Below are 25,689 nucleotides of genomic sequence, written 5' to 3' on the forward strand. Positions count from 1 at the left end.
GGTGGTTGGGCTGAGCTGAGTCTGCGCAACCAACACCTCAGGGTCTGACTTGCGTCAAAGCGCAGCGCAGCCTCTTTTGACGCTCAAGCCACGTCAAGCCACGCTCAAGAGTGGAATTTCAAGAGGGTGCGGAGCGGCCCGCGTGCCCTCTCGCTTCGTCGGAATCTGAATTCGACACGTCAAATTGAGCTCGTTCGCATGTTGACTCCCCGCAGCAGGGTTTGCAAGACAGCTCATACACAATCCAGAGATCGATCCATCACTACGTATCAACTGGGCTCGAGAATTGTGCATTGTCCTGGGAAACTTGCGACAGAATGTCGTAGTGAAGTTCAAGACAGGAAGGAGGTAGAGGGAGGAAATTGGAGGAGATGGCGGTCTCCGGAGGAAATTGTCATCCGACCACACCTCCTTGGACCGAACCACCATCTCTATCCTGCCTGGTAGATGGCAGGACCTGCGACAACGTGATTGTTAATGAGGGTCAAGTTCGCAGGTGTGTAATGAGCATCGTTCGATGTGAGAGCCACAAAGATCGTGCTGTTGATCAGCGACGGGCCTTCGGGGTACACCTTGCCGCCGGGCTGCCTAGCTTTGGCAGTGCGTGCATCCATGTCGACGTCGTAGAGAGGTGCGTAGGTGACATTGAACTGCGAGACGTAAGCAGCAAACTTGGGTACGCCCGAAGTGTGCGTCGTGGTCGTCTGCTGGTAAGGGCCTTGCGTCTTGCCGGGATAGTCCCACTGGAACGTGTTCTCCTGACCTTCTGAGGTCAGAGCGGTCACGTTGTTCGAGATCGATGGTCCTCCAGCTGCCTGTCCAGCCGCGATGGCATCCGGCTGGTTTGTCCAGTTGAGAGCGGGATAGATCTCAAAGGCGATGGGCTTGTTCTCTTTGGGACAAGAGACGATCCAAGGACTCAGCAAAGTCCAGGCCCAGGACTGAGGAATGCCCGTCTCGAACCACTCCGGCACGGGGAACAGTCCTTCAAATTGGCGGAAGGCAAACTGCTGACGAGCCTCGGTGGTGATGGACTGCAGCAAGATCTGAGCACTAGCTCGGTTGTCGAGCAGGTTGAGGAAGCCATAGACACCGGACTCGCCCCACTTGGTGAGTCTCTGGCTGAAGTCGATGAACTCGGGTACCGTCTGGAAGTCGTAGCGGTACGAGCACATTTTGGGAGCGTTGGGGCCCAGCATGTTTGACAAGGCGACAGCATGGCCGATCTCCTGCTGAGCAAAATGACGAATCAGATGGCGATCCTCCGCATCGATACCAGCCGCATCGTAGTCAGCGTCCGAGAACTTGACCAGCCCATAGTTGAACAGGTCGAGCTCGATATACTCTTGGTGCAAGGCGAGAGCGATCGACTGGAAGTCGAAGTTGGAGAAGACCTGGTAAGTCGGCTTCTCGACGAAGTAGGATGAGTTGGGCTGGTAGCCCTGGGAGATGTTCCAGCCGGCATTGCGAGGATCACCTCCAGCACCCAACTGCGCAGGCGGCACAATATTGGGCTGGTTCCGCTTGAGGGGGCTAGGTGCCGCTGATGAAAAGGTCAGGAGGGACGCACATCCCAGCGCCAGAGCCAGAGAAGCAGAAAAGGAAGAGGACAGCATCTTTGCTGCAACGGGACAGATGGGGGAGAGGGTGAGAAGTTGTGGAAGGAGGTGGACAGCAAAGGCAGGGTTCTTATAGCAAGTCTGCGGCCTCAGATGAATGCGAGACCCTCCAGCCCAGCACCGTCTATTCTTGTCGTCCAGAGCGGAAAGGATTGGCTCGCCTCCAAGCAGCGATTCAATCACCTATCTGTGAATCACTCTTTTGCTAGCCTTGTGGCAGCCTATGAGCAGCCTACGGACTGGCGATTCGCGTGACGGCCTATCGAGGCTGACTGTTCTGATGGAAGCGAGGTCCATCAGGGGCATGGCGTGGAAACGAGGCTGGGCAATCTTCAGAATTGTTGCAGTTGGGCCAAGCCAGCGACGACCCACTAGAGGAAGAGTGAGCTAGCAGAATTCGCCATCCAGGCGGCCAAGGCTTGATCTCGAACGATGACTGGCTTCGCATGGATCAAGCCAGAGATCGGCTGTTGTGACCACACGGTCGTTTTCTTCCGGCGAAACGTGACTGAGCACGCCGACAATTCCGATCTTTGTCTAACAAACGTGCCGCATGGTCGAAATGTCTGACACTGACTAGGCAGACGCTAGCCAGTCACCACTACTCACATTGCAGACCTGCATGGTGAATCAGGCGTGCCATCTTCGCGTCGGCGCGAATGTAGACAGGGCCTAGGCATCGGCTACGCGCAAAAAATTTGGCGAAGAGGGTCTTTCTTCTGATGATCACGTCACGGCGCCCAACACCTCCACCCCCGCAAATTGGAGCCGAGATCGTGTAGGAAGCTGACACATTCGACCGCTCGGCTCGCCTCAAAGGTGTGACAGCTCGTTTGCTGCGCAATCGCTTCCCTCTTGACCTCATCCCACCTCCAATTCCGCGAAGCCGCTACTCTCACGGCCGCAGCGGTCGTAGTCATCTCCTTGCTATATTGTCCATCGGTCTCTGAACCCGAAGAAAACCGACGCCCACGATGACGCTGCGACAAACTCGACTTGACGAAAGGAAGGAGCAAGACTCTTCTGCAAAGAGCGGGGACTCATCAGAGGAGCAGATCGCTGCCGGCGACAAGCGCAAAGCTCCCGCAAACGAAAGCGCTGACAACGCAGACAACGATGATCGTGCCAAGAGCCGCAAGACGGACGATTCCGCCAACCAAGATGACGACAACGCAAAGGCCCAGAAGGACACCGACACGAATGCATCAGCGCCGACCACGCTCTCTGGCAGTCAAAGCAAGGCCGACAATACGCTCAAAGGCGATGACATTGAGATCAACGAAGGTAATTCTGACGGCAAGAAGGAAGTGCCCTGGCACGTTAGCGAAAAGGGACTCGTCTACTTCTTCTACCGACCCAAGGTGCAATCGGCGGACAAGGCCGATTCGAAGAGCACCGAGTCTCTAGATGACGTGCAGAACACCTTCATGCTGCTCGTACCAAGAGCGAGCGAGTCCGAGACGGCACCAGCTTCCGATGCTTCAAAGGAGCAAGGCGATAAGAGGGAGCCACCCAATCCTACAGCGTATCGCCTTGTCTCACTCGGCAAGAAACGCATGCCAAGCCCTGAAGCCGCATTGAAGGCTGGACAGGAGCCAGGTGGTATCGGTGGCCGCCACAGCGAGGCGATCTGGGCGACTGTAGCCGATATCGGCGCAGATCTCAAGGCTGTTGCGGAGGGGATGGGAGCAGAGCGGTACTCTACCAAGACACGAGGTAAGATCACGCTGTTGAGATCCGTGGCATCATCAAGGGAAGAGCTCATGCCGACTACGAGAATTATATGTATACTGACCATCAATCACCTCGTCCCTCTTTATCAAGGCGAGCGGCTCAAGCCGGCCGCTCGACCAGCAGGACGAGGTCACTATGCGCTGAGCATCAAGACGACGGATCCGCCATCCTCGCGCGAGGTGCGAATCACGTACCACCTATCGCACCCGAGCGAGAAAGACTTTGGTCAAGTACAGGAGGAGCTCGGACTGCATCCCGCGTCGTCGGTGTTAATGCAGATGCGGAACCCGACCCTCGCGCCGACGGGACCCAACGCGCCAGCAGCCGGGCTTCCGGAGGACAAGAGGGCTATTCTGACCAAGGAAGAGCTGCAGGAGAACTTTGGCGGGGACGTCAACAAGAATGGCAATCGGTACGCGCGACCGGAAGAGCCCGCCCTGCTCGACCGTCAAGGTGTCGAGCTTTTGCTAATCAAGCGAGATCAAGAGGAGGACGATGGATCCAAGGGTCTCGGTGACGAACAGAGCGAAGGTGAGTGGTGTCTGCGGCCAAATGTTCACTCGGCTGTCCCCAAAATTGGATCGACTGATCGCGCTGACCGTTGCTCTTCTTTTCTGCGCATTTTCCTGGCACAGCGCTGGCAAAGCTGGCCAAGGAGGACAGCAACAAGCTGTCTGATGATGCGATCCTCAAGGAGCTTGCACTGTCCAGCAAGGACGTCGAGGTCGAGGCGTTGTCGGGCGAGTGGATCTGAGGAGGATGCAGTCTTTGATCGATGCATTTGCTGTGCGTTTCGAATTGCAGCTTAGTTGATGAAACCACGTTATTCGCCTTGGTGCCGCCGTCCAAACGATTAGTTCATGAAGTGACTTGGCTCGAGTGCATCAGAGAAAGACGCCTTCGGAGTCCTCCTGCATCGGAGTCGGGGTTGAAGTCGGCTGTGCGGCGGTCCCCACCGCCTCGGATGGACGAGTGAGGCCATAGTGGGCTTGCGTATCGTTGCCCGTCTTCTCTTGCAGCACATCGAACAGCTTTTCGACGACGTCGTTCTGCTTTGAGATGGTGCCGTCGTTGTCGCTGCAGGCGTTGTTCATCTCTTTGCGGTCATTGTCGCTGAGATCGTTGCCGGACTCGTGAACAAATTGTTCGATTTGGCGGTTCGAGTCTTCAAGGCGTGAGACGCTGTCCTGGAGTCGCTTGATCTCATGAACGAGCGTGTCTGCGTTGAGCCCACGGAGCGCCTCGGTGGTGACGCTCGCATAGTCTCCCACAACGGTGGGGATCTGACTCGAGTCTGGGATCACGAGCGGCATCTTGGTACGTCAGAGACAGCCGCCACGTCACTCGTCGTCGTTGCGATCGTGATAGGCGTGGGAGACGTTGTGCAGGCCGTCGTGAGTGCGTCAGATGCTGGAACTGTCCTCAAGAAATGACTGCGAAGCTCACTTTTTATTGACAACCGAGAAGCGTCGTCACAGCTTGACGAGACCCTGAAGGTGTCGGCGTCTTGAGCGGCGAGCTGGCCAATTCCGGTTCGACTTGAAGCTTTAGAGTTTGGACAGGCTGGAATTTCAAATGCTCGGATTTACAATTCAACTTGGGCGATTCGCCACTCAGCTTGAACTTCCCCGCACTCTCTCTCTCGCAGAGACAAAAGACCCTTCTGCTCAAAGCATGTTCTGTGCCTCTTTCTTCGTGTAGGCACAGAAAGGCATGCACCCGGTATCTTCGGTTGCTTGCAGCCGAGCCTTCCACCGCCGCTTGACCAAAGCCTCTTTTTTCCCACCTTTCGAATGCACAATTGCAGCCCTTACATCACAGCCTGCCTCGAAACCCCACCAAAATGATGCGATTGCCAAGCTTGTCAACCGAGAACTTGTGTCGGCTGAAGGAAGCCGGGTGGGTAAAGCTCTCAAAGCGACCGTGCATTCAGGACTTGAGACCCTGCTCCGCTTTAAGCGCCACCCCGCATAACGACACGTAGCTTTCCTTCTGACCATTACCTCCTCCTCATCATCGAACCACAACTCGTACAACCCAACCAACATGTCGCCTCCCACTGCCACTGACAACGTCCCTGCTTCTGAGCCTGCCGCCAAGGAGGTGCAGAAGGGGGCTCCCAAGTTCAAATTTCCCAAGGTAAGTCCATACTAGCCCGCCAGCGCGACAGCGAGGAGATTGTACTGACTTGAGTCTCCATGCACCTTTGCTGCAGCCCGTCACCTACGACACTCCCGAAGACGAGCGACGCGGTCGCAAGGAGAGGCTTGCTCAGGCCTTCCGTGTGTTCGGCATGCTCGGATTCGAAGAGGGTGTCGCCGGACACCTGACGTTCCGCGACCCCATCCTCAAGGACCACTTTTGGGTCAACCCCTTCGGCATTCCCTTCCGCTTCATGACCGTCTCGGATCTGCTGCTCATCGGTCCTGATGGCAGCATTGTCGACGGTGGTCGTCCCGAAAGGATGCTGTACAACCAGGCTGCTTTCGCCATCCACCACGCCATTCACACGGCTCGACCCGACCTCGACGCTGCTTGCCACTCGCACTCGATGTATGGAAAGGCCTTCGCCACTCTCGGCAGGAACAGTAAGTTTTGCACCACGCAAAGGCGACCAGGGACCATCCCATGTCGGTCAAGAGCGCCATTTTGCTGACTTCCCATTCCAATCTGATCATCACGGCTTACAGTCGAGATCACTACTCAGGACAGCTGCGCCTTCTACAACCAGTGTGCGCTGTACGAGAACTTTGGCGGTGTCGTGCTCGCTGACGAGGAAGGAGACAACATCGCCCGCGCGCTTGGCGACAAGAACCGCGCTCTCATCCTGCAGAACCACGGCATCCTCTCGGCGGGCACCTCGATCGAGGCCGCCGTCGGCTACTTTATCATGCTCGAGAAGCACTGCCAGGTGATGCTCCTCTCCGAGCCTGCTGCCGCCGCTCGTGGCACCAAGCCCATCGTTATTGGTCACGAAGAGGCCGAGTTCACCCGCAGACAGGTGGGCAGCGACCAGGCGCTCGCCTTCCAGGCTTCCGTCTACTTTGACACCGTCGCCCGTCTCGACAAGGGTGCGTGGAAGGAGTAGATGTCGTACCCCGTATTGCCTTCTCGCAACTTCAGTCTCTTGCTTCTGTGTTCTTCGCTGTGTGCCTTTGCTGTGTGCTTTGCGTGTGCGGCTGACCATACATCGTTGACCAGCTTCTGGTGAGCGTTGAAAAAACAGGCTGATGTTAGACTAGCATAAGTACTCAACAGAAAATCTTGGCCGCGTCGAGGCGGAGGTAGTGAGTGGATGTCGCTTCTTGCAGACGGCGGTCAGGCCAACGCGGTTTGGCTTTGCTTCCGTTGAGAATTTCAACCAGTCGAGTGAACGATCCAGAGCGACAGAGCGGGTCCACAAGCGGATGCAGCTGCTGCACCTGAGATTTCTCAAAAGAGGTCTCTCTCCTCGCTCGTTTGCTTGCTGTTCCGCCTACTTCTCGCCTGCTCAGCCATCTCGGACTCAGCAATGCTCTTCCATTACCATCATCACCACTTCCAACCAGCTCTCTTTCCCCATTCGTGACGCAGCACCCCTACCTCAACCGCTTCAGACCCGGCACGCCTCGATCCAGGCACTGCGTTCGAGCTCACCCCGACGCCGCGGGTTTGCTTGCTGCCGTCCACGCGCTCCACTTGCCTCTGCCACGAAGCACTGCAGGACGACCACAACAGCTAGCCTTCTCGCCAACAGAGGCGTTTTCACTCTCTCCTCCTCATCCATCAACCGCCACACTCGCCTCCTCATTCATCGCAGGTAGTCAGCATGGCGGGCAAAGCCAGCAAGACCGGCCACACCGAGTCCGATCCAGCCACATCAGACTTGACATCCGCAGCCGCGTCTGCTCCCGGCTCTGACAACGTCGCTGCTGCTGCTGACGCGGAAGTGAACGCCGAGATAATGACTAGTGCATCGGAGAATGCAACAATACAGCCGGACACAACTGACTCTGCCACCACCAAGTCGGTCACGGACGCTGCTCAAGAGGACGCAGCCTCACGGCGATCTTCGGAGTCCGATGAAAAGCCTGCCAACATCTCGCCCTCCAAAAAGTCTCCGAGCAAGTCCAAGAAGGGCAGCAGAAGCTCCCGCGGCAAGGCAAGCACCTCCAAGCGCAGTAGCGAAGAGCAGCAGGTTGCCAAGGACGACATCACCACCGAGGCTTCCAGCTCCACCGACAAGACCAACGACGCTGCAACCGCAGCTCTAGCTGACGCCGATGCCAACATTGACTCTTCTGACAGCTCTCACCACAAGACCGCCTCGACTAGTAAAGAGCTTGCTCAATCAGGCCTGAGCTCCTTTGGAGACGGCGCCGAGGACGACGTCGTGGGACCTCGTCGCTCTCGTCGCGGCCCAGGCGCTTCACCAGATCCGAAGGCGCGCGTTCCAAAGACAGAGCCCGACTCTGAAGTGACGTCGCTGCAAGATGGCGCAGGCTCTACCGGAGACGACGCATCCGATGCAGCAGCAAAGGCAGATGGCGGCGATGCCGACGCTCCTGCTGAGCCCGCAGAGGATAACGCGCACGAAGTAAAAGGCGCAGTAGCACCGGAAGAGGTGCCTGCTGAGCCGCAGTCAGACACAAAGCCCGAGGCTGTGGAAGAGGAAGCACTCGCTCCCGAAGGCGAATCTGCAGACGATTCAAAGCAGCATTATGCAGTGAACGACTTCGATGACGACGAAGGCGAAGCCAATCACGGGGACGCCGACGAACAAGACGGCGAGCTGGACGACGAGGAACTGGGGGATGAAGGTGTCACGCGATGTGTCTGCGGTAGCTCTGACGAGAACGTCGGTCTCATGATCCAGTGCGAGACTTGCAAGTGCTGGCAGCACTGCGTTTGCATGGGCATGCAGGTCGAGGAGGACTGCCCAGATGTCTACTTTTGCGAGCAGTGTCATCCAGAGCTTCATATCCCGCTTTTGCGCTCGCTGGGCTTGCTGCCAAAGTCGTCGAAGAAAGGCACGGGCAAAGGTGGCGCCAAGTACTCGGCGAGGGAGCTCAAGGAAGCCAAGGAAGCCATCGCGATGCTGGCGCAAGAGAACGCACGCAGGCAGCAGGCCGCCGACGCTGCCAACTACGGCTCGCGGGACAGGAAAGGCAGTCACAATTCTCGTGGCGGCGACTCTTCAAAGGAGGTGCCCAAGAGCCCCAAGAGACGAAGCACGATGAACAGCCGCGATTCTGCATACGGCGGCTGGGAGCCGCTTCCGCCTGGCCTTCTCGCTGATGGCGAAGTATGGGACGGCACAGAGGACCGAAAAGGTGGCAAGAAACGCAAGCGAGGTGTTCCTGACGAGTTCGGCGACGGCAATGCAGATACGCCTGAAGCTCCCGATCATCATGCAGACGCTGCTTCCGACGCAACCAAGCGACGTCGCATGAGCGCGGGACCAGGCCAAGACCACGACGGTGACGCCGAGATGGACGAGGACGAGTCGTCCGGCGTTGTGGATCATTCCACCTCGATGTCGCGAGACAGAAGCCACAAGAAGAAGAAGGGCAATAACCAGTACACGGTGCGCGAAGCTTCGGCTGCGGCCGAGTCGACCTCGTCCAAGCCTCGCCATCCCAACCAGTACACGTATCGCAACAAGGATCGCAATGGCGCAGCCATCCCTTCCAATGGTCAAAAGACCGGAAACAGTTCCACTTCGAATCTCACCTCTCACTCGCCGAGTCCAAGCCCAAGCAAGGGCCGAGCAGAGAATGCTCGTCGAGCAGCTGCGAGGGATCATGGAAGCCAAATCGGCACGCCTGCGCCCGAACCCAGTTCTTCCAGCCGCGGAGGACACCAGACGTCGTCAGCGCAGTGGACGCTTCCCGAGCATCTCACTCACCTCGCCTATCTGCTTCCTCACGCAAGCGGATCGCGTTTGGAGGCGTCCAAGTCAACTGCATCGGCCGCCGACAATGGATCTGCGAACGGGAGCGGATCCGGCACAAAGAAGGGATCCGCCAGTTCGAGCGGACAGACGAGCTCGGTGCCATCTCCACCGGCAAGCACGTCGTTCCCAACGCCGTTCCAGGTCCTGTCGTCCATTGGATCGTCGACCAAGGTCCGATTCCCCAGTCGTCGCATGACGATGGGCGAGATGCGAAAGCGAGTGCGCAACATCGGTGAATACGTGACGCGAAGCCAGATCGAAGCGGTGGAGCGCGAGAAGCGCATGAAGCTGCTTGGAATCGTGCCTCCGTATATGGAGGAGATGGAGGAGGACGCGGACGAAGTCGCCGAGGTGACGCAGGACGACGTCAAGGAGGCCGGCGACGCTGCTAATGCTGATGCAGGGACGGAAGAGAATGTGGTCGACGCGGAGGAGAAGACGCAAGCTTCTGGTGCAAGTGCGCCCGCAAAAGCAGAAGAGCAGCTTCCGTTGAGCATGCGCCTGATGGAGGAACTGACACGCGAGCTCATCCACTTCCAGCGAAAGTTTGGTGTGGGACCGGGCAGCAATGGTGGGCTTGGCGCTTCGCATCAATCTGCTGCTGTCAACTGAGTCTTCATGCACTCGCCATCAGCATCTTTTCTTGGAATGGAATCTGTACCTCTCAGCGTTGCTTAGCGCTTTTTGAACCAGCTCGAGTCGGCCATGTCGAAACCTGTGAGCTGAAGGTCGAGGAAGAAGGGATGCGTTGTAAAATGGGTGTGGCGATACGACTTCCTCGATTTTGAGGTTCTCTGGAGAGGTTCGAAGCGCAAGAGGCGATCGCATGCACGAAACATGTGAACCGCACGGCACCGCTTCCGGCTGGCCCGCCGCCTGACAACAGTTGCGCTAGGATTGCGGCAGAGAGCGGTGCAGATAGTCTCGCTTTGTCACAACTCATTGAGTGTGTGGTCAGCCATACAAATTGTCGGTCCCTTCCTTGCCTTCTCTGCCCTAGTGGTGTATTCATCTGCTGCCTGCTCCACCGTGGCCCCTAGCCGTCCGAAAGCGTGTAGTCCCAGACGAGGGCATGGCGAAGAGGCGATCCGGTTGTGCGGCTGAGGTCGTTCGAACGTTCGGGAGGCTATGATTTGCTGCCGTCTGAGGCACTCAGCGCAGTCACACTCGATGATTGCGGCAGAGCCGATTGCTCAGACATCATTGAGCATCACGCGCGCGCACTTTCAGGCTTCAGGACCTCACCTGCGCTCAGAGAGTCTGGGCAAACGCTGGCTGAGCTGCGCCGAGAAGATGTCGACTTGTCGCCTTAGCTTTGCCCTAATCTTACCGACTTCTGTATGGCAATGAGCTCCGGAAGCCCAAAAGGCCTGGCTGCCGATGTCAGCCGCCCTGATTGAGTCGTACGTAGCTCTGCATCTCCCAGCATAGCGAGCTGGCTCCGAATCAACGTCGATTGTGACCTTACTCATGAGCAAGAGCGACGATTGGGAATCCCTTTCTGAAATTCGTGAATAACGGGCCGCGATCTTTCGCGTCTAGGAAATTGACTTTGAACGCAGCCTGCAGCCATCTTTGCTGAGCCTACTCTCGTATTGATCCCGAGTTGGCTCGCTAGGCACGCTTCACGTCGTCAACCGAAGCAAGCCCTCTGCGAGGTTGGCTCGACCGAGCTTGCGTGCAATTTCATTCGGCAGCAGCACGCGCTTTCTCTTCGGCTCTCACCCCCCTCTGCCTCGCGCTCTCTTTCTTACTCAGGCTCACTGAGCAAGGCGTTGCCTGCATTCCGATCAACTGAGCCCGCCCGTCCACACACGCACGCACGCATCGCAGCCGAAAGTCAGCCTCTCCCTTTCCCCCTTCCCTCTCTGCACCTTGCTTCTCGTCCATCGTTATCCGTCGCATTCTTTCCCCGCCGCTTCAACCCACTTGACCTTCACTTCCCTTCTTGCTTCCCTTCCACTACCTTCTCCCGTCCTACATTGCTCCTCGATCGCTCTCACTCTCATCACACCATCACGAGCTTCTTCGAGCATTGTTGCCGCTTATCGCGTTCCATCGACCCTCCAAACAGCAGCTCGAATCCATACCTTCTGCAAATTTGCGTATTCACGTCGACACGCTTTTCAACTGTAAGCCCCGCGCCGCCTCGCCCACCCACAGCTCTTTGAATTTCTTAAGAAACTCTATTTCTTCACGTTAAACACTCGACCACCAACACTCACACCCTCTGGTCTCAGGGTGCAGACTCACGCGGGGCAGCCTGACCTTTTCGCCATTGCCATTCGTCCTCCTCGTCCGGTCTCCGGCATCGCCTGTATGCACCTTCGCCAGTAGCACAAGGTGTCAAACAGCGTTCGCAGGCTTCGACATCATCTTTCCGGCAATCATCGGGCGTCGCCCGTACCGAGCGCATATTCCTGATCGCTGCTCGCCCTCGCTCACTTAGATCCCGACCTCAGCTACGTGCTCTACGCTATTGGCTCACATCGACCCTTGGCAGCCAGCCTACATAGGCTCTGACGAGGACGTCCCCTCTGCTCACTGCTCATCATGGAGTCAGCTCACACCATGCCAGACGCAAGCACCTCGGCCCAAAGGAGCTCATCACCAGTCGCACCGACTGCCATCATCTATGCAAGGCCGGTGTCGCGGCATCTGGTAAACCGCCGCGAACTGCAGACAAAATCGAGCACGAACAGTCCGACCGCTCCATCTTCCTCAGCGCATGCCGACACGTCGTACGACAACCCCATCGTGCTGTCCGACACCGAATCCAACACCGACACCATCGATGACGTCGAGATCGAAGACAGCTTCGCTGTGCCTGCTACGACCAGGACGGTATCACAGGAACCCCTACCGCATTCGCAGTCTGACGCGACCAATCAGCACGACGAGAGCCGCTCGTCTACCACCCTCGACCGATCCTACGCTACGTCGTTGAACAGCGACCTTCATGCCATCTCGGACGGGAGCCTTTCTTCGCTCAGCTCTGTTGACTCGGACAGCGACGAGGCGGATGCCGCTGTCGAAAAGAGCACAGCTTCTGTCGACTCCCCGAGACAGACGCCTCGTCTCAAGCGCAATCGTTCTCAGCTCGCATCGACACCTTCGCGGGACTCGGAAGACGCTTCAGAGGCCACTGGCGCTTCGTCCTCCCGGACGCCCACGCCAAGCCGCAGATCGGCTCGGATCGTCTCTTCAGGGTCGAGCGTACAGAAGGCGCTTCAGAGACGAGACGAACTCGATGCCAAGCTGCTTGCTTCTCCACTTCGACGCAAGGCTTCAACGCCCGAGGCACCACCACCGGCAAAGAGACCACGGGGCAGGCCCCGAAAGTCGGCGCCCGTCCCAGACACTCAGCCATTGCTCGAGGCACCACCGGCAAAGAGGCCTCGAGGTCGGCCTAGAAAGTCTGCACCCGTCCCTGGTCTTGCGATCCCAAAGATACAGACGAACTCACCGTTGCAGAGTTCGGCGGCTTCCACTCCGGCTCGACGCAGCTCTCGACTGTCGCTGCCGGTTATGACGCAAGCCTCTACTTCTCAGCCGACGGCCTCACCAACAAGCTCGAAAGCCGACCTAGCCCCACAGCAGGAATCGGATCGTGAGCCTAGACGGAGCAGACGATCCCAAGGTATCGAGACGGCCGAGACGGCCGCCGCGGGACGGACCGAGGTCAAGCAATTGCCTGCCCCTGCACTGTCGTCCTCTTCGGCGAAGCCTCGAGAAGAAGTGAAGGCGACAATCACAAAAGCCGGTGCCGTTACGAACATTGCAGCTGACGCCTCTGCACGGGATGTCTCTACGCCCCCGGTCAAGCGAGGTCCTGGCCGTCCAAGAAAGCATCCGATCGTCGTTCCACCTGCGCCGCAGTCACCGGCAACCCCTGCTCGAGGTCCTGGCCGTCCGAGGAAGCACCCCATCATCGCTTCGCCTGCGCTGCAGTCGCCAGCGACCCCTGTTGCGGAACAGAGGGGACCTGGCATCTCGGACCGACTTCGCAAACGGAGCTCGCCGTTAGCCGGTGCAATCGCTACCGTCCAGTCTTCGTCCACCACTCCAGTAGCACAGCCCGAGACCCCTCGTCGCAAGCGGGGCAGGCCACCGCGCGTCATCCAAAGCGCTAGCAGCGAAAGTGCCCCTGCATCTCCTGGCCCATCGCGGACTCAGGCCTTCCCACTTAGCCCGGCTTCGCGCAAGATCGCGATTGACATGCTCGACGATGATCTGAGCGAGCTGAGCGACGCCAGCGACATGTCAATGGACTCTGCTCAACCCTCGCAACTGTCTCGACGCTCGAAAGCAGTGGGGGCCAAAAGAATGAAGCGCGCCAGCAAGCAGGACAAAGACGGAAAGCTGTACCACGTCGTCGGACTCTACGCCGGCGAAGCAGATGCTGTTGCTTCCACCTCATCTCGTCGTGCGGCTGAACTCCCGAATGCGGTGCTGCCGACGCCGATCCACTTTGGAGCGAAGCTGCTCACCGAGGAGCGCGAGTTCTGCCTTCCGTACCCCATCCATCAGTCCAAGGATCAGCTTCGTGACAAAGTCAACGCCAAGCGAAAGCCGCCGCGCTATCACCTGATCAGCAAGAACAAGTACTTCTCACGCCCCAAGCTTCAGGGCGAAGTACCTCTGTGCAGCTGCAAGCCGGGCAGCGGGTGTGGCGCGGACTGTATCAACCGCATGCTTCAATTCATCTGCGACCCTAAGACCTGTCCTAGCGCCAGCAACTGCACCAACATCAGCCTTGGTCGCCGACCCTCCATTAAGACCACAACGGCGTATTACGGACGACGTGGATTTGGCCTGAAGACGCTCGAGCCCATCAAGCAGGATGACTTCATCGACGAGTACAGGGGTGAAGTCATCGACTTGAGCGAAGCAGGTAAGCGAGTGACCGAAGAATACAAGGCCACTGGCAATTATTATCTGCTCGACTACGACTCAGCCGCCGGAGAGCTGCTGGACGGTGGACGCAAAGGCAACATCACTCGATTCGCCAACCACTCCTGCGACCCCAATTGCCGCATCGAAAAATTCATCATCTGCGGTACAGATGAGGCACTCTCAGCCGAGTTTCAGATTGGTCTCTTCGCGAATCGCGATATCGAGGCGGGCGAAGAGCTGACGTACAACTACGGATGGGCTGCCTTCCAACCTCGTGACAATCTCACGGGAGCTCCGACGGCGCAGGTCCCGACCGAGCCGTGTCTGTGTGGAGCGGTCAACTGTTCAGGCATCCTCGGTGGGAAGAAAGCGACCGTGCCCAAGGGTGCCGCAGACGAGATGAAGGCCAATTCGCGCACCAAGACGGCCAAGGGTCGAGGCAAGGGCAAGGGCAAGACGAGGAAGGCAGGACCGGGCTCTCGAGTCCGTATGCGCGCTATGACGCCGCTACTGACTGCTTCTCGCTTGTCGGCAGCCGCCATGCCGAGCTCCGCCTTATTGAGCCCCAAAGTCGGCCGAAGCTCGCGGAAGCGTGAACAAGCTCAGGCATCGCTCAATTTGCTCAACAAGATGGTCCTCAAGCGCCAAGAACGCTCGGCTCGCGAGGCAGCCGAGACCGCCTCGTCTGCATCGGCACCCCTCACAGGAGGCTCGATGGACGCAAATGCGACGAGAGTCCAACCGAACGGAGGGCCGAACGACGACGATGCGAGTGCACAGTCGGTGCTCGATCCCTCGGCCAAGGGGAGAAAGGCTGCATCGACCTCGCGTGTCTCTGCGCTGTCTGGATTGGCGGGTGAGCCAGCGATCGCGCCGGCAACCAGCATCGCACTGTCAGAGGCGCTTACAGCCTCAGCCTCAAACGCATCAAAAGAAGCCGGCACGTCGCAGTCTGCCGCCACTAGCGCTCAAGCGAATGGCGATTCGACGCCGTCGCGTGCGGCTGCGAGTGGATTAGTTGCGCGGCTGCCGATTCTGAAGAAGTTCGGCGCCAAGCGGACGGGAGGCGCCTTTGGTCGTGCCGCAACAGCTGCGCGGGGTACCAAGGATCGAAGATGGACAGCGGCGGAAGCGCTCACATCGGACGACGACGACACATCTTCGTTGGGAAGGGAGCTGTCCGACTCAGACGAGCCCGCGGCAGATGCCAAGGGTCAGGAGGGCGGCAAGAAGCGGCGTCAAGCTTCCACGGACGGAGCTCGCAGGCCGGGCCGACGTGGACGTCACAAGCTTCAGCTGAGCGGAGAGGAGGCAGAGCGTCGAGCAGCAGAGCGACGTGCCCGCAACGCCTTCCTAGCCCGTGTTCGTCGTGCCTCGAAGCGTGGCATCGTGATCGAAGATCCGACGCAGCACCCGCTCAAGAAGATCAGCATCGAGTGCGCTGCCGCTCCCGACAACACGTACATTCCGGATCTGCCTTCGTCGTTGGTGACGCTGGGGATGTCGACGGCAGATGCACGCCGGGCCCGCAACGCCTTCCTTGCACGCGTTCGCAGGGCGATGAAGCGGGGCTACGTCAAGGAGGTGGCCATCAAAATGGCCGCAAAGCCGCTGCCAGGCGATCCGGAGCGAGACACGCCCATTATGAGGGCGCAACGAACCCGCATGGAGAAGATCCAGCAAGAGGCTGCGGACGAGCTATACGGAAGACCGAGGAGCAGAGGAGCGGCTCCAGAGGCCTCTGGCAGCCAAGCGGCAGCGGCAGGCGCAGACGAGAGCTGGGTAGACGAGTCGAGTTGGGCGCAGTAAGGCCCTCGCAGACACAGGCAGCTAGGCGGCGCATCCCCTGGTATCTCTAATATTTACATTACTTTCATATCTGCTGTCTCGATTGCTGGGACTGCTGTGAGCACAATTGAATGTTCCGCATCTCTTACTGACCAGCGTGATGAGTTGTGATGCCTTGAGCAGCTCGCGTTGAAGGCGGCAGCCCTCGCTAAAAATCGGCAAAAGTGTAAGATCAGACAAAATGTCAGAAGACCTCGAATTCAGAGAGAGCTGCAGGGCGGATCTTCCGGAATGGATGGAGCTTGTGCATTCCGTGATTGCCCTCGCATGGCTAACTGCTCACCATCTCTCGGATCCGCTCTTCATCCCAAATATACTCCAACACCCTACCCCGCATCTCGGCCACCGCTGAGAGCTTGAGTGCGTGCCGCCTCACGCAGCGTTCGCGCGACCCACCTTCCTACTACACGCTTGCGTCCGGGACGACGCCGGCTCGGCCAGGCCAGTTGGCTGCCAGTCCGGAGAGACATCCTCGCCATCTTCAGCGTCGGCGAGGTCGGCAATACATCGGCCCTGCAACTTTATTAACGCACGCCCACATCGAAGATCTCGGATGTGTTCGTGACCATTGTGGAGCTGCGAACGTCGACGACAACATAGCATCGTTCACAGCGCTGGGAGATGGACGCCGACACCCCCGAGACGAAGCCTCTCATCGATTCTGCATACAACGCTATGGCCGACACAGCAACGAATGGCGCAGGCACGAGCCAGCAAGGCTATTCGAACGGGAATGGCTCGTCGGCACACGACCGATCAGACACACAGCACCACATTGCGTCGTCACGCCAATCCGACGCACAGGTCCCGCCATATCTACCTAGCTTAGACAGCAACGCAGCGACACGAGATCAGCAAGAGACACGATCACCACGGCGGTCACCGACGCCTTCCATGTCGTACGCGAACGATCCAGAAGGAAGGACACACGACTCGTCTAGCTCCAGTCCATCAGCGTCTCCGTCGTACCCCATCGGCCACTCGAGCAGTAACGGCAATCACGATCTCACCGACGTAGACGACTCGGCCTATCGATCCCAAAATGGTCCACCTTCAGCACCAATATCGCCGAGCAAGGGCTCTACGACCATCTTGATGGCATCGCGGAAGCAGAATAGCGCATGTGACGCCTGTCGGAGCCGCAAGGTGCGCTGCAACCGAGACCCTGGCGAGGCGAGATGCAACCACTGCAAGGCCAAGAACATCGACTGCACCACACTCTACGTACAGTGGGCCACCTCGTCGGCGAAGCGACCAACCAAGCGACCAAGATCGTCCCTTCATGTGCCACCAGAAGAGAAGAAGGCGGCGCCCGAGCCACCAGAGATTGTCGATGCAGCTGTACAAGCGCAAGATCGACTATTGAATGTTCTCTTCCAGAGAGACACCGAATACGCGGCGACCGACAACCAACTCTACCTATATCAGAGCCTTCCACTGAACGCACCGCAATCAGCCAGCGGCTATACGACGCGCACTATCGTCCCCTCCTCGTACCTTCCAGGACCAAAACCCGCAGCGACGACGAGCGCGGAATTGCATCTGCTGGACCGACAACGGAGGGAAGACTTTGTCAATGATCTGGTCGAGACCTTCTTCTCGGTGGTGCATGCTCGCTTCCCGCTGCTGAACCCGCAACTGTTTCGCAAGCGCTACTACGAGCGCAGTCCAGAGGTGGGAGGGGCGCCACCCGACGTCATCCTCGCTCTTGTGATTGCGTGGGGTGCCAAGTTCAGCGAGAATCCGCTCATCGCACAGGACCGCGAGGAGAGCTCGAGCGAGCTCAAGAAAGCGCACAGCCAGGCAGCGATGGCGCTCAACAAGGGGGAGACGGAGAAGGCGAATCAGATCACAGGTGTCAAAGGCGGAATCGAGCAGCCCATCTTGACAGTGCCGCAGGAGTTGAGGGAGCGAGGCCGGAATCGGATCGGAGAGCACCTCATATGGCGAGCGCAGGACATCATGGATCGCTCACGAGTGTCGAGAGTCCCGTCGCTCGAGAACATCCAAGCCTGCTTCTTGATGGAGGCGCTGCTGCTGCACCCGTCGATCTACTACAACGGCAACGTCAACCTCGCTGGCACGCCCATCACAGCCAAACACCGAAGCTCATTATCGTATACTACGGGACATTGGTTCTACATCGCCATCAAGCATCTGCTCGACCTGGGCCTCAACTGCAAAGAAAAGGTCATGGCGATCAAAGACGCTGCGCTACGTGGCGAGATCATGTTTGTCTGGTGGTCCGCGTGCTGGGCCGACTCGGTCGCAGCCCTCTATTTCCAGCGTCACCACATCCTATCGCCGGAGCAGTACAACAACGATCCGCACGCCGCCGACGCCGAGAACAAGAACGCGGCACCACATCCGCTCAACAGCCTCGACTCGTACCACTCGTTCTACGGCAGCGTCTATGACGCATTGATCTTCCAGCGCACGCTCGCGGCGATGTACTTTGCGCCGCGCAGCTATGTTGAGGGGGTGCGCATGGATACGGTGGTGCAGATCGTGGCGCAGCTGCGGACGTGGCGCGACGTCCACCTGGATAAGGTCGGGGTGCCGTTGCCGCACTGGCCTGCGCACTGGGACTACATCGCCGCGGTGAGCGCCTGCGTGAGCGACATCAACTACCATGCGAACTGGATCATTCTCTGGCGACTGATCGACGAGATGGGCATCTACGGGACGGATCGAAGCGATGCCACTTCGCCGTTGCATCAGGAACGACTCAAGCGACGTGTCGTCCCTGATCCTTCCTCGGTGCCGGAGGACGAGCGACCCGATCCGGAGCAGGTGCAAACAACACTGGCAACGATCCAAGAAGAAGCGCTCGCCAGCGCCCTCCGCATCGCCGGCCTAACCGACATTCTTCGCACCAACCAGTACCTCCGCCTCGACCCGTGCAACTCCCTGCAGAGCCTAGAGCTGGCAGCCCACATGCTGATCCGCTTCCAACGGAGCGAGATCGACATCATCGTCGCTGGCTTCCGACAGTACGCCCTGTCATACGAGGACTGCTTCGACAAGGCCGACTTGATGGAGGAGCTTGCCGAGGCGTACATGGAGCGCGCCAGGACAGATCCTGGTTTCGTACCGGGTTCGGCATTGGGCTTGGCTAGGGAGAGGGATGTAGAGGGGGGAGTGGGCGAGGGGATCCCGGAACTGGCCATCGCCGCTGCAGCACTGTCGAATGCTGCTGCTAGCGCCAATGGTGTCGCGGTCGGGGAGGGAGAGTTTGGGTTCGAGGGGCATTTGGCGGAGGCTGTTGGTGGAGAGGTGAGGGACGAGGGCGCCTTCGAGGGCATGTTCGAGCCGGCGCAGGACGGGCTCGATCAGGCGTGCGGCGATGTGGCTCTCGAGGGGCACGAGTGATACCTCGACTCTCCACAACTTGTTTCGTGCATGGCAACGTTGGTCTCCCAGGACTCGCTCACGGTCTTCCTACAGGTCCCTCTTTGCAATCAATCTTAAGTCACGATGGCATTCACAGGAGATCGCAGCGTCCTCACGAGTCGCAATTGAGATCAGGCATGATTGTTTGGCATTGACAATGAGATGAGAAGATCAAAAGCTCTACACTTGAACCTCGCTCATCGTTCAAGGGGAAGCGGCGTACCACTCGACACCCTTCTTGATGTTCTTGGCGAGTTCGGGGACAGCCGCCTCGAGGAGCTTCTCCTCCTCGGCGGAAACCTTGCCGACGGGGTGGATCTCCTCGACGCCGTCCTTGCCGAGGGTGATGGGGCTGGCGAAGAAGGTGGCGCCCTGGTCCTTGTAGAGGGGCGATTCGACGTAGGCGCACTCCTTGATGCCCTTTTCGCCGTTGAGCGCCTTGAGGAGGGCGTCGGAGAAGACGGCGGCGGCGTAGGCCATGGAGAGGGTGGCGGAACCCGCACCGTCCTTGGCCTTGACCACCTCGTCACCGCCGAACTGGATGCGGTGGACGAGCTTCTCGTACTGCTCGCCCTTGGCGACGGCATCGCCGCCGTTGGCCTGCGAGAGCAGGGGGACAATGGTGACACCCGAGTGACCACCGACGACGGGGACAATGGTGTCCGAGGGCTTCTTGCCCGAGATGCCGGACAGGAAGGTCGAAGCACGGGTCACGTCGAGGGTGGTGACACCGTAGAGCTTCTTAGGGTCGTACACACCGGCCTTCTTGAACACCTCGGCGACAATGGGCACGGTCGAGTTGACAGGGTTCGAGATGATCAGGAGGTGAGCCTTGGGAGCCACCTCGGCGGCCTTCTTGGCGAGGTCGCGAACGATCGAGGCGTTGGTGTTGAACAGGTCGTCACGGGTCATGCCGGGCTTACGGGGCACACCGGCGGGGATGACGATGACCTCGACGTCCTTGAGCGCCTCTCCGAGCTGGTCGGCCTGGTAACCGGTGGTGGTCGAGGGAGTGTTGACGTGCGAAATGTCGGCAGCGACACCGGGAGCGAGGCGGACATCGTACAGGCGCAGGTCCGAGACGAGAGGGTTCTGCTTGAGCAGCAGCGAGAGGGGCTGTCCAATACCGCCCGAGGCACCGAGCACCGCGACGGAGCGGTTGTTAGCAGCCGAGGTGGAGAAGAGACGGGGCGTAGAGGCCGTAGCCGATCGAAGAGCCTGACGAGCGAACATGATGATACGATACGAGTCAGATGGGTGATACGAGATGGAGGTTCAACTGAAGGATGGATTGATGAACGGACCGGTACGTGGTTGGCCGAGATTGCACGCAAGCGAGTGTGGAAAAAGGCGACAGACAGTCCAACGTCAGATCACCTCTCCAGCCAGGCGGAGCCAGTCGGAGGAGAGTTTTCTCGGTGATTGGCCTGAAAGAGCGATGCCAGAGTGGAGCAAAGGCACCTTGTCTGTCAAATTGTGATTTCGACTTTCTTCTTTTTCTGGTGGGAAAGATCGATGCCCAAAGCGCGCACCTCTGCCGCAAGTTTGTGAGAAGAAGCGCTCAACGGGAGGATCAGGAAGAACCAACATCTCGATTCCTGCGGCCCGAAAGCGCTTCCTTTGGGGGAGCCGTGATTTGATTCTACCATGTTTGATCGTGAGCAATCGTATCACATGTCATTTTCACTCTGGCCTCTGCTTGAAGGTAAGAGAGAGCAACCTGATCCTATGTTTCAACATTGAGCACAACGGGGGTAGGTCCCTATCGGTGGCCAGCCAAGGAAGAGCAACGTGTCTGATTGCACAAGAACGACCAGAAGCCTTGCATATCAGTGAGGCAGGCTCCTGCAACATCAATTCGGCGTGGCGTGGTCGAAGGGTTCGGCCACGCAACCAGGAAACGCGAGGCAAGCGACGAGCATCCTCCTGGGCCTGTTATCGGTGATGCTCGGGTGCCATCGGTGCGATCTCCTTCTTGATACTTTTTCAAGCTTGACGTGTTAAACCGTGGACTGTCTAGTCACGTGCTGTTCTTGCAACAGCTTCGGCCGAGCTTCACACCTAAATTTCGGCAAAAATGGGCGAGAGCGCGCAGAACGGCAGTCTCTGCGGGCTCTGCTCGTGTGCCTCGAAATTCAGTCCTTCGAGCGGCGGCCCATCTGGTGACACTGAGCAGCTCCGCGCAATTGATACAGCAGAGACACTGACGCTGCCTTCTCTACCGCTCCTCATCATCACCTCCTCCCTCAAGACAGTTGATATCATCCAAAATGGTACGCATCTCAGCAACATGACAGCAACGACATTCGCATCAGCCGCCATTCGGATAAGCACCAGTGCATGACGCGGTGCATCGACGCCCCACCAGTTCTTGCCAACAGCGGCAGCCTCAGTAACACGACAATGCTGCCTTGGCTGTACTCGACGCAGCGGCCCGTACCATAATGCATCGCACGAGCAGGATGATGTGGAAACGATGTTTAGCATCGGATGGAATCTGGTAGTTGGAGATGCAGGAGGAAGGTAGCAACCGTGAATTGAGAGGCAGTCCTCATTCGTTGATGTTGCCGTCTCATGCCAACGCACGCACAGCCAGTCACACTGCACTTCAGCAACCTCTCCATACCTCTCCCGCTTTGCATTGCGGTGTCGCTCGGTCGTGGAACGGTGGATAAAGTCGTCTCTCGGCAGAACACAATGTCGCCTTGCAGCACAACTTGTCCGCCTGACCTTTGGTACCAAACAAGGGGATGAGGTGATGGGTGTTTTGTTCTTGCCGCTCGTCGACGAAGCGCTGGTCAGCTCGCACAGTATCTCACTTGTGCGAGGTCAACCTTCTGCTCTCGGTTCGAGAGCGGCTTGAGCCGCCCTTCACCTCTTTTAGAGCACCGAGTCTGTTTGCTATCCGAATGCCGCTTCAAATGTCTTGCTTCCCACCGTGGTTCAAAACATGGCACAGGATGCTGACTCGTCTCAATGACCCCCGCGCTTTCTCGTGTCTCCGACTCGTCTTTGTGTGTTCTTGTTCTTCTTTTTCTTTTCTTCTTACAGCCCAAGGCCACCAAGACCGGATCTGCCAAGAAGCCCGCCGCTGCCCCTTACTCCAAGGGCAAGGCTTCCAAGGCCCCCAAGAACCCTCTCTTCGAGAAGCGCCCCCGCAACTTCGGTATCGGCCAGGACATCCAGCCCACCCGCGACCTCTCGCGCTTCACCAAGTGGCCCGAGTATGTTCGTCTCCAGCGCCAGAAGGTCATCCTTAACCAGCGCTTGAAGGTGCCCCCCGCGATCGCTCAGTTCGCCAACACTCTCGACAAGAACACGGCCACCAACCTGTTCAAGCTGCTCAACAAGTACCGCCCCGAGTCCAAGCAGGAGAAGAAGGGTCGTCTCGATGCCGCTGCCAAGGACATCGCCGACGGCAAGAAGGGTGACGCCAAGGCTGACGGCAAGAAGCCCCTCTTTGTCAAGTACGGTCTCAACCACTGTGTTGCCCTGATCGAGGCCAAGAAGGCCGCTCTCGTCGTCATCGCCGCTGACGTTGACCCCATCGAGCTCGTCGTCTTCCTGCCCGCCCTCTGCCGCAAGATGGGTGTCCCTTACGTCATTGTCAAGTCCAAGGCTTCGATCGGTGCTCTCGTCCACAAGAAGACCGCCGCCGTTGCCCTCATCCAGGAGGTCCGCTCCGAGGACGAGCGTGAGCTCGCCAACCTGGTCTCGGCTGCCAAGGCCAACTACCTTGACAAGGCTGAGGAGATCCGCCGCCACTGGGGTGGTGGACACCTCTCGCAGCGATCCAACCACAAGCTCGCCAAGCGTGCTAAGATCGCCGCCCTCCAGCCCAAGCCCGTTGCCGCTGCCGCTCCTGCTGCCGCTGCTGAGGATGACGACGAGTAAATGTATCGCATATCTGCTTTCGTCGTTCCTTCCTCATAGCTGGGCGCAAGCCCTTTAAAAGTTGGTCTGCCTCGGAGACCGACATGCATTTGATAGTCATTGGTCCGTGTCATGTTTCTTTACCATTTTTGTGAATGGATCATGGTGCCGCGTCAATGCTCTTTCGCTCATTCGCGCATTGTACAATACCCCGATTCTCTGGTCTGTGACTTCTCGCTTGTCTCGTGTGCCGTTTGATGATCAACTTGAGACCGCCTCGATTTCTTGGAGTTGTCACCCAGCCGGAGTGACCCGGCGAAATCTTGCCGACCGCCTCCCGGCGCACTGGCCGCTCTCACATGATATTGATGACGGCCACTCATGTCCGCGGCACCTCCGATGTCATTCCTCATCCTTGTGAGCCCTCGTCACACCTTGTCCGTCCACTTTGTCACTGTCACTATCCCCGAGGCTGTGCTTTCGTCCGAAGGCGGTGTCGTAGGTGCAAGTGACACAACTTTTGTCAGCACCGGCTCGATCCGATCAGAGAGGTGTGAGTTGGCGTCGAGCTGAAGGCAGGCCAAGGTTGATCAGGCAAAAGCCTCCACACCAAGACCCACGCGTGGCATGACGCCACCGAAAAGTGTTGATCTTTGAGAAGAATGGAGGGAGAAGAAAAGTTAAATTAAAAAGAATTTGGCATGAAGACGCAGATCTTCTTGATGTTTCACATCGTAAAGTTGACATCTGGACCCTGAATCTTCGAGTCGATCAGAGCCGAAAGGGTACGCATTGCCGAAGCACCGATCGACGGCTCAAGGTGACGTCTCAGCTACGCCTTCAGACCCAAGGTAGGATCAGAAGTACGGAGCTAGCCCGCACAGCCAAGCATGAAAGGAACAAGGACGGCGTAGGAAAGCCGAGGTATCAAGGATGAAGGATCCGAGGACGCAGAGAGACAACCGATCAGAAGGAGCGTCACTTGATGCACGATGAGGCTTCCTTCCCGCAGACAAAATGACACCCCCGCATAGTATACTGCTTGGAGGAGAACAGACCTTGGTCTCAGCCGAGCAGCTTCTCGCACGACCGTCTTGCTGGCTAGAGGCGCAGCAGCGCGGAAAAGTGTGTCGAGGCGAGCCAGTGCATGGACCACGCGAACCAAAACCGACAGACACTGCTTGATCTTTTCGGTGGCCAATCTTGCAGATCTTTTTGTTCTGAGTGTGGGACTGTCTGCGCTTTCGGTCGAGCCGCAGAAAACGGTCGACAAGTGGGTTGCTGGTTCAAGGTCACCGTCAAATTCCCGATCTTTTTGCCCCCTTTCCCGGCAATGGCGCATGCTCGGAAGTCTTCCGACGGAGAATGGCTGCCAATGACTTGTCTTTGACCGCGATCCGTATACACTCGGCGTATCTTGTATGAGCTGTAGCCTTGGCAATCGTCGGAAGCTCCCCGAAAGCTGAAAAAGCGCCGCGCTGGCCTCGTTTCTTGGCGGCGTGATCATCAGCGCCGAGAACACCCTTCCCCAACGCAACCTAAGCTTGGTTTGTAGCTTGTACCCTCGAGAATGAAATACAATGCATCCCATCTAATCATCTGACGCTTAGGCTTTCGGATGGTGGTGACACATGCACCTCACCCATCTCTTCCGAAGTGAATTGACTCTGCATCTGCGCTGCTTCTTGTCAGCGCAAGGTCGTGAGCAAGTGCGCATTCACTAGGCTCGAGAGTGGGATCAGAAGCAAATGAGGCCATTCGGCCGTCTACCAATCGACCGGCGGTCTTCCATTCTGCCCCGTCCGCAGCACTGCAAGCCTCGATTCGATCGCTTGTCTTCAAGGCGAGGGGCAGCCAGGAAATTTTTTCTCACGCTCTCAGCCCATGACTGTGCGTTCCGCACTTTTTCGCCTCTTTTCTCGACCACCAATTTAAGTCCCTTTTTTAATATCACGATTAAATCTTAGCCAGACGAGCTGAACGACAGGAAGACCAACACTTGAAGCAAGCCGGCCAGCCAGCCAGCCTGCCGCTCGAGTATTTCTTCTCACCGCTGCCCTTTCCTTCCTCCTACCGTCTTCCCTCAACTAGCGTCCAGCATTGGCGCATCAACCTGACATCCTACCGGGCCTTGCCACGTCTCGCAGATCCTTGCTTGGACAGGCTGCGGAGACGGGTGCTCGGTCTTGCTCCTTCTCGCCACGGTCTGGCATCGTCTCGGCGACTATCCTCTCAGCCTTAGCGCTTTGCGAACCTTCTCATCATCCATCGACATTGAGCTCGTCATCATCTGACCTGTACAATCGGGATCGTCAGTCAAGCTGGGTCTCGTCCGGTCGCGAATCACCAGACACTAGCTGTGCTAGCCGCTTGTGCGGAAAATCTGGTCGC

General features: G+C 58.1%; 9 protein-coding genes across 9 annotated transcripts; 6 read left to right on the forward strand and 3 right to left on the reverse strand.

Annotated features, from left to right (window-relative positions):
- Positions 1–431: 431 nt before the first annotated feature.
- PSEUBRA_000414 (uncharacterized protein) lies at positions 432–1,616 on the reverse strand (the record flags this gene model as incomplete). The annotated part of the gene is made up of 1 exon (XM_016436023.1): positions 432–1,616. One exon carries the CDS (start codon positions 1,614–1,616, stop codon positions 432–434), a length of 1,185 nt encoding a protein of 394 aa, XP_016295002.1.
- A 977-nt stretch (positions 1,617–2,593) lies between these two features.
- PSEUBRA_000415 (uncharacterized protein) lies at positions 2,594–4,107 on the forward strand (the record flags this gene model as incomplete). The annotated part of the gene is made up of 3 exons (XM_016436006.1): positions 2,594–3,335; positions 3,444–3,884; positions 3,989–4,107. 3 exons carry the CDS (start codon positions 2,594–2,596, stop codon positions 4,105–4,107), a joined length of 1,302 nt encoding a protein of 433 aa, XP_016295003.1.
- A 130-nt stretch (positions 4,108–4,237) lies between these two features.
- PSEUBRA_000416 (uncharacterized protein) lies at positions 4,238–4,666 on the reverse strand (the record flags this gene model as incomplete). Its single annotated transcript, XM_016436024.1, has 1 exon — positions 4,238–4,666. One exon carries the CDS (start codon positions 4,664–4,666, stop codon positions 4,238–4,240), a length of 429 nt encoding a protein of 142 aa, XP_016295004.1.
- Positions 4,667–5,399: 733 nt separating this feature from the next.
- Positions 5,400–6,441, forward strand: PSEUBRA_000417 (Class II aldolase/adducin N-terminal; the record flags this gene model as incomplete). Its single annotated transcript, XM_016436011.1, has 3 exons — positions 5,400–5,492; positions 5,569–5,941; positions 6,044–6,441. 3 exons carry the CDS (start codon positions 5,400–5,402, stop codon positions 6,439–6,441), a joined length of 864 nt encoding a protein of 287 aa, XP_016295005.1.
- Positions 6,442–7,161: 720 nt separating this feature from the next.
- PSEUBRA_000418 (Zinc finger, RING/FYVE/PHD-type) lies at positions 7,162–9,900 on the forward strand (the record flags this gene model as incomplete). The annotated part of the gene is made up of 1 exon (XM_016436002.1): positions 7,162–9,900. One exon carries the CDS (start codon positions 7,162–7,164, stop codon positions 9,898–9,900), a length of 2,739 nt encoding a protein of 912 aa, XP_016295006.1.
- Positions 9,901–11,841: 1,941 nt separating this feature from the next.
- PSEUBRA_000419 (SET domain protein) lies at positions 11,842–15,993 on the forward strand (the record flags this gene model as incomplete). The annotated part of the gene is made up of 1 exon (XM_016436014.2): positions 11,842–15,993. One exon carries the CDS (start codon positions 11,842–11,844, stop codon positions 15,991–15,993), a length of 4,152 nt encoding a protein of 1,383 aa, XP_016295007.2.
- A 660-nt stretch (positions 15,994–16,653) lies between these two features.
- Positions 16,654–19,404, forward strand: PSEUBRA_000420 (uncharacterized protein; the record flags this gene model as incomplete). Its single annotated transcript, XM_016436012.2, has 1 exon — positions 16,654–19,404. The coding sequence occupies one exon, from the start codon at positions 16,654–16,656 to the stop codon at positions 19,402–19,404; it is 2,751 nt and encodes a 916-aa protein (XP_016295008.2).
- Positions 19,405–19,629: 225 nt separating this feature from the next.
- PSEUBRA_000421 (Lactate/malate dehydrogenase, C-terminal) lies at positions 19,630–20,658 on the reverse strand (the record flags this gene model as incomplete). Its single annotated transcript, XM_016436028.1, has 1 exon — positions 19,630–20,658. One exon carries the CDS (start codon positions 20,656–20,658, stop codon positions 19,630–19,632), a length of 1,029 nt encoding a protein of 342 aa, XP_016295009.1.
- Positions 20,659–21,695: 1,037 nt separating this feature from the next.
- PSEUBRA_000422 (Ribosomal protein L7Ae/L30e/S12e/Gadd45) lies at positions 21,696–23,319 on the forward strand (the record flags this gene model as incomplete). The annotated part of the gene is made up of 2 exons (XM_016436007.1): positions 21,696–21,698; positions 22,477–23,319. The coding sequence occupies 2 exons, from the start codon at positions 21,696–21,698 to the stop codon at positions 23,317–23,319; spliced, it is 846 nt and encodes a 281-aa protein (XP_016295010.1).
- Positions 23,320–25,689: the final 2,370 nt, after the last annotated feature.

This window comes from Kalmanozyma brasiliensis (assembly GCF_000497045.1).
Source record: "Kalmanozyma brasiliensis GHG001 unplaced genomic scaffold PSEUBRA_SCAF1, whole genome shotgun sequence".
NCBI lineage: Eukaryota > Fungi > Basidiomycota > Ustilaginomycetes > Ustilaginales > Kalmanozyma > Kalmanozyma brasiliensis.